Source organism: Gymnoscopelus braueri (genome assembly GCF_963280865.1).
Source record: "Gymnoscopelus braueri genome assembly, chromosome: 12".
Taxonomy (NCBI): Eukaryota; Metazoa; Chordata; class Actinopteri; order Myctophiformes; family Myctophidae; genus Gymnoscopelus; species Gymnoscopelus braueri.
Window position 1 is genome coordinate 52,920,232 of NC_137614.1, and position 7,693 is coordinate 52,927,924.

At 39.6% G+C, this 7,693-nt stretch overlaps 1 protein-coding gene across 1 annotated transcript; it reads right to left on the bottom strand.

The window, feature by feature from the left end:
• Positions 1 to 261: 261 nt before the first annotated feature.
• Positions 262 to 1,022, bottom strand: LOC308097147 (uncharacterized protein; the record flags this gene model as incomplete). The annotated part of the gene is made up of 4 exons (XM_080444748.1): positions 262 to 387; positions 525 to 669; positions 744 to 847; positions 966 to 1,022. The coding sequence occupies 4 exons, from the start codon at positions 1,020 to 1,022 to the stop codon at positions 328 to 330; spliced, it is 366 nt and encodes a 121-aa protein (XP_080300874.1). The 3' UTR covers positions 262 to 327.
• Positions 1,023 to 7,693: the final 6,671 nt, after the last annotated feature.

Below are 7,693 nucleotides of genomic sequence, written 5' to 3' on the forward strand. Positions count from 1 at the left end.
ATCTCGAGTTGATGCCTGTTAGTCCCCTTATCACTCAGTTGAGGACTAAGGGATGACATGACCAACTCAGCGTTGACCTATAATGAGAAAAGTGTTAATTATACAATCCTTCAATTATAGTCATAATATAACACAAAATGTTGGCTGGGGTAACAAGGTTGGAATGTTGGCTGGGGTAACAAGGTTGGGTTCCTGGGTGACTCAGTATATCCCCATATGATACACTAATCCGTGGGATAGGTCATCATTTCCCCCACACACCTGCTGGCCTGAGTCCATCTGAATATATTGTGCTAGGCACGGGAATTTGTTTTATGCCCCCCTCTCTTAAAAAGTCAAACAGAATTTCTCATGACCGTAAACCACCAATCTGAAAGGGGCCACTACCTAAAAAAAGGGAAATAGTCAGCCTTTTCAACTGTATAAAAGTTATTGCCATGTAGCATTATTACAACAGTGAAATAATATACAAAACACATTTCTAAACTTTGTGATTAGTGAACATGGTTGTTGTTCTTTCTTACTTTTATATCTTCCCCAGGGACAAACAGGGGCCGGCAGATGTCTGGGTAGTTCCTGATGAGTGAGAGGAGGTCAAACAGCTTCAGGCCTTCTGTTAGCTGCTCCAACATGGGCTGCAACCTCAGCACTGCATGTAGTATGATGGCACTGCAACAGGAAAAAAAAGATCAGCAACAAAACCACATCCAAGTATATCTTCTTATGAAAAGAAATGCACATACCGGACAATGGACTCCTTGTTAGCAAATGTGACATTTCCAGTGAATCCAAGGTTGTAGATTTCTTCAGACAGGCCATTAATTGATTCCTCGGTCGATGACTCAACCTAAAGATGATACATTAACACAAAGATCATCCCTGAACAATATTCTATGTAAACATACATGCCACGAAATGCCCTACCCTCTTATTTTCTTTCCCATAATTCAGAGGAAAAGACATACCTTGTCAATTAAGGACCGCAACTGTGGATCTGCCACTGCGCTACTGTTGAGATCCATTCTGTCCACTGCAAATGTAATTATAGGTCCATGGGCTGAAGAAGGCAGGAGAAGGGCCACCTTGTGACAAGCTGACAGCAAAGATCTCTCCAACAATAATAATAATAATAATAAATTTTATTTGTATTGCACTTTACATTTGAAACAAACCTCAAAGTGCTACAGTACATAATAAAACAGATAACGAAAACCATTTGCAAAAGAATCAAAAAATCAAAAAGACTAAAACAGGATTAAAACATGTTTAAAACAAGTTTAAAAAGGAGAGACAGGGTTATTAAAACCGGCTTAAAAAGCTAACCAAATGCTTTGTTAGAATGGTAGGTTTTTAGTGCTCTCTTAAAAGTGTTCACAGTTTGAGGAGCTCTGAGATGGTCTGGGAGTGAGTTCCACAGCCGGGGGGCGGCTGCATAGAATGCTCGGTCTCCCATGGTGCGGAGGTTGGTGTGCCGTTCCTTAAGTTTATTAGTGTTTCCTGAGCGGAGGCTGCGGGTGGCGGTCTGTGGTTCGATCCAACACTCCTATAAACACACATTGAGCATTAATACATTTACTTGTTATAAAAACATTTAGAGTAGTTTGTCCATACTCAACACCCCCCCCCCCCCCGTTAAATAATAACAACAAAACATACCTGAATTGGTCATTGTCAAAGTCGGTCAGAGAATATCGTGGGATCATCTGATTTTGTGGTCCCTCAAAGAACCGGCCCTTGATTCCAGCAACCATTTCTATACCAAGAGGAACAAACAGTCTTTACTGGGCACCTAAGGGCCTTCTGCATCAAGTAATTTATAGTGTGGTTGTGGCTCTCTAACTTGTGAAAGCACAAGTTAGAAAATATGAAACCTCGCGTAGCCAGGCTTACACATCTCCGAGAAGAAAGCCTGGTCACAATATGCGCTGAAAGTCGCATCCGTTTGACTTGGACTTCCAGACAAATCTCATATTGCGTATGGCGCATATTGTGACCAGGGTGGAAAATATGTAACCTTGTATTCATTCAGATTAGGGGGTCGTCTAATACGGGTTGGAATGGCAATACAGACTGACTGCCAAGTACATAAAAGCAGTGGTTCCCAAACTTTTCAGGTCGAGACCCAGAAAACCGAGAAAATGTTGTCCGGGCCCCAAAGTGAAAATAGCTGATCTACAAGCACATAATGCATGGCTGCATTGTGAGCTTGTCTGCTATTTTCACTACTTAATTATACTTTATTGACTTTCTTAGGTGTATTTACTTCCAGTGCATTAGATAATGTAATTGGTAACATCACATTACAGAGAACATTGCAAAATGTCTTCATTAAGATTTATTTGGGTGACAGTATATAACAATCCAAGTATGTAATTGATTTACCTGTTAGAAATTCTCTCCGGAGAGCACCTGTGTCCACTCCTGCCTCCCCAATGAAACTCACCTTTATAGTAGCGGCAGGTGAATGCTTCTTTTGGCGCTTCCACTGTAGAAGGCCTCTCTCCAGAATGTTAGTTCTGGAGATGAGGATTTTGAACTCCCGCTCTCTGTCAACTCGCTTACAGATGGTGTTCAACACATCATCAACACTGTCAAACATAATTCATAATTAAGGCATGTAAATGACAACATTTTATAAAATCTTTATGTATTTACAAAATAAATTACGTTTTAATCTCCTCTCCTTCCTCCTGGCCCACGGTAGACGTCTCACTGAGGTCCTCGCTAGGAGCTTCCTCTTGTCTATGTCTATATAGGTAGCTACAAGTGAGACATGATGTAAGGGGCAAAGTACGAGAATCCATATAAAATGAAATATGCACAATCTCAATACCTTTCTCCACATGCGCTAGCATGGATCTGCAGTAGATGTGCTGTGAACTTCCTGAAGCAGATAGGACACTCGACTTTCTGATGGAGATAAAACAATTTGAAAATAACATACCCAGCCATACAAAACAGTTAATGCGAGCATTTCATAAAACAGTGAGAAAACACATACCTCTTCAGAATTCTCCTTGTCTTTCTTCACAGGAGGTGGTGACATCATATCTGTGGCTTGGGGTGCCGTCACAGATAGTATCTCAACAGCTGGAGATGTCTAAGATGAATGAAAGAACACTTTAAACAGATGTAATACCCTAGGGGTTCCCAAATGTAGATCATGAGTGCAGGTAGACCACGTCATTCCCCTTAAAAAATAATTAAAATCACCGAACCCCTCTTCTTGACATGTGTCAATTAAGATGGCTCGATTGATTGAATTCAAGAAGCCCTGTCAGCTCCCCTCATGGCATAAATATGTGATATTGAACACCTTTTATGACTGTGTGTTGGTTAAAATAATATTGAACCACTGAAAAGTAGTAAAATGTACTTCTAGAGAGGTACTTGCACATGGCTAAGATCAAATGTAGCTAGTATCTGTTCTTGTATAGAGGGTATGCGAATGCTTAAAGTGAATGGCAAATAGTCACAAAATGAGGGTTGATGTTGATGTCAAAATTGAGTTTGATGTTGTTTAATATAATCAGATGGGACGTTCTTGTATTTTTGGATTTATGCACTTTAAGGTCCAGAAAGTAGTTTTTTCCACTAAGAAGGTGTTCCTGCATAACTTCTGGGTATGATGATTATTGTCAAGACTGACCGCTGAGTCTAATACCGGACACCGATAGCAGAGCTTAGTCAGTCTAGAGAACTTGGGGCAATAATACTAGCTGCCCTGTCACCTGTCAATAGGTTCGGTTCCAGTAGCTGTCTCTATGGAGCTCTCCGTCGGACTGGACTCTTAAAGTTTAAGAGTCTGACAGGCCGTAGATAGGGGGGCTACCAGGTGGCCGGGCCCTTGTCATAGATACATCACTAAATTATACAAAGAGGAATATAAATATTAGCCCATATGGTTTAAGACTTAAACCATATGGGCTAATATTTATATTCCTCTTTGTATAATTTAGTGATGTATCTATGACAAGGGCCCGGCCACCTGGTAGCCCCCCTATCTACGGCCTGTCAGCCCAGTGGTAGGAACCTCTGAGCAAATCGGCTATGAATCCCGTAATAGTTCCCATAAATGGTAGTCGTTCCCATGGCTATGGCTATCTGGGCTTAACATCTCCGAGACCTTTCTTACAATGATGATGTCACACGCATACCCTCAATTGGTACTCTATAGAAAGTACTGTGTTTTATCCATCAGTCTTTCAATGTTATGAGATACACAGTGGTTCCTAAGTAAATTCAAGTCAAAATTCTAAAATCTCCTTTTAGTTGACCGTGTAACAATGATTTGTACCGTTATGAAACTGTATATTTTCATATCTGAAACCTATAATAAATTCTTCAATTAATTAATTTAATATTAAATACATTTTTGGATCCAATGGACGGAAAATCAAAATTAATATTTCTTGGTGACACTTGCCTCATAATCGTCATCCTCTGAAGAAGCCTCTTCACACTCCCTAATATGGCCTTGCAAAAAGTGCAAAGGGTAAGTAACCCTGCACTTTTGGCACTGTTCTTTGGGAGTGTTCAGAAACTCCAGTGCATCTGGACGTAAAGGCGTCATGTCAAAGTTGTGCTGCAAAGGCACTGCATAGAGAGTGTTCTTCCCTCCCCCCGTAGCACTTCTAATGAGGGTCGCTGTGTAGCCATCATTGAAGTCTGGCGATATGACCATGAGACGTCTTTTGCCCTGACCACCTGTAACAACATTGTCATGATAATTCAAATGATGGGGCAGGTTATATGGCAATGTTTTACAATAGATAATAGTTGACACATTCTCACTACCTGTAGCCTTGTAGAGGTAGTAGCCTCCAGTGAGATCATTCATCTTGGGGAACTCCATTTGCAGCAGTATGGTGAACTAAGAGAAAAGCATAGACTGATTTTTAAATGCTGGAAAATAGCCCCACACTAGGATGACGACTGGCGTTTAAAAAGATATTGTAACCAGTATGTTTTGACAAGTTGTTATAAACCTCTTGTCCGTGCCTGTCGTGTGAGTCCATCACATGTCGGTCTAACTGTTCTCACATCACTGACCAAGATAATAACTGTTAAGACATCACTGTCAGATCGCTGTTCTGAATTCACTCTCACTGACCAAGATGTATAACTCCTCTTTATGCCCATATAAGGATATCCCTGATGTCATCATTACTAAGCCCAAATCTGGGCTTTACGCCCATATATGGAGATAACTCATGTCATCAATATTAACCCATACCCCGGAATGCCCATATATAGACATTGTAGACAAATCCATATGACCTAATCAAACAATGATCCATACATAACATCGTCTCTCACCCTTGGGGTGTTTTACTAGTATTAATAGTCATTTTGAATGCAATGTTGATAAATTGAATACTTTGAATACTTTTATTCATATTTTTAGCTTCAATGTCTTACTGTACTACATGCTGCAGTTTACAATAAAGTGTTAAATTATATAATTATTATGTCTTGTTCATACCTGATCATGACTCATGTCGTGGGACATGTTGATGAGCCTCTTCCCAAGTCCAGCCTGTGCGAGCCTGAACTCTTCCTCTGGGGTTGGCGTTAAGTCAGAGTTCAGGTTCATCAGGTAGAGGTAAAAAGAGAATGGCTTCCATGGTTTGGGAGGTGTGGCCTTTGGTGTCATTTTGCGCTTCCCAAGGTAGGAGCCTTTCTTGGGGAGGAAACCAAAGGATCTGCACAATAATAATAACATGCAAAAAAATTATTTCCATGGCCTCACAGGGTTCCTACAGACTCTAATTTTCAAACTTAAAGGTAGAACTTTCAGAGTAAATAGATGCGTATCCAGTAAATAAATTAAACAACTAAATTTAACTTAGATATTATGAGTGTATACTATTATGTTGCCAAATGTACAACCAACCTTTACAGTTGTAAATAAAATTCACACCTGAAATGTAGTACATAGAATGTCTTACACTGATAGAGGCAAGATGTTATAACTAAAATATTGTTGCCATGGCAAATTATTACGTAGATATATCTTCAGTACAATATACTACACAGACTGAGTTAGTGTAAATGTCAATGTACAGTCTATCACAATTTAATTTATGAATGAACATACATCACAATGATGTTATTCAACATAAATTGTGAAATCAAGTACAATGTTGGATAGCTTATACTGATAGGATTTAGTACATCTGTATTAAATCATATTGTTTTTGACAGCTTTTTATTGCCTAGTATCTACATAAAGGTTTGTCTTTGTTCAAAGTTGAACTTTTTTTTGGAATGCATTTCAAACCTGTTCATCTCTTCATCCAGTGGCACATGGGGACTTAGTATGTTCAAGAGATGATGTGCAGCTGAAGCCACGTTTCCATTTGTGTCAGCAATCTATCAAATACAAAATAACATTGATTCATTTCCACTTGACCCATTACATGCCACTTAGCATTTACAGTAGAGCAAGTTAACACCAAGTTAACACCATAATCTTATAGACCAGGTGTCTATTTCTCAATGTACAGGGCAGTCATCTTACCATTGCAACATTATAAATTGCAACAAATAGAAAAAAAAAAAAAAATCTGGACCTTATTCTTACAGTTCATAGAGGACCATGATTGTTAATTATGTTTAACAAATTGGGTGTTTCGTGGGGTGATTGATTGCCTATTAACACATATGTCTAATCAAAGGCAACAGGCATTAACTGTGTGTCCCCAGCCAGGACAAGCTAACGCAGGCAGTTTTTGTTAGAAGTTCAGGGCCATAGTAATAAAATGTTCCATTCAAATCAATGTTTACATTAATATTAGATATTGCTACTATAACCAGGAGATAGTGGCAATATCTAGAAAATATACATGTATCATTAGAGCGACGTCCCATTACACCAACGCTGTTGAGTGCCCCAATAACCATGATGATGTAGACCCTCTTGTAATATTGCTTAAATGAATCATTTAGTTTTCAAAAATAGCAACCCAGACTGTTTAGCAGGCTTGCACAAGGAGTTTCTAAAGTACACAAAACTAAAGATTAAATAACGCTAAGTAACTAAATTGGAGTAGCCTTCTTGTTATCCATTCATTTAACAGACGCTTTTAATCCAAAGCGATTTACAATAAGCAAGGTAATACAACATCATAATACATCAAATACATCCATGAATCGCGTGACGAGCGCGTAGCGTTCTCGCCACGCTTTCATTACAAAATAACCCATAAATGTTATAGTTTCTCAGCATCTATCATATTCTTCATCTATCATAATTATTCTTACTTGAGTATTGGTGACGGGAGCAGCTCTGGGGGCTCTGTGGCCTCTTGGTCCGGGTGGATGAAGACGATACGATGACGGATCCATTGTAAACAAACCAGCTTCTACTCCATGCTGCTTCTTCTAGCCTAACGCGCGCCTAGCGTGCCACTTCCTGTCACAGAACGCAGGATGATGACGTCACGGATGTCAGGGGGGGGGGGGAGGGGCCGTGGGGAGGCCTGTCACTCATGGCAGACCACGCCCCTCTCAGCCGAGGCCCGCCCCCACGGAAAATCAGGTCCAAAAGTTAACCTGAAACTTTTCAAGTTGAATCCGTAAAGAAAAGATCTGAATCTGAAAAATTATAATCTGCAACCGAAAAAAAACGATTTGAATCCGTAAAAATCAGATCTGAATCTGAAATAAATAAATAGAATTCAATTGAAAA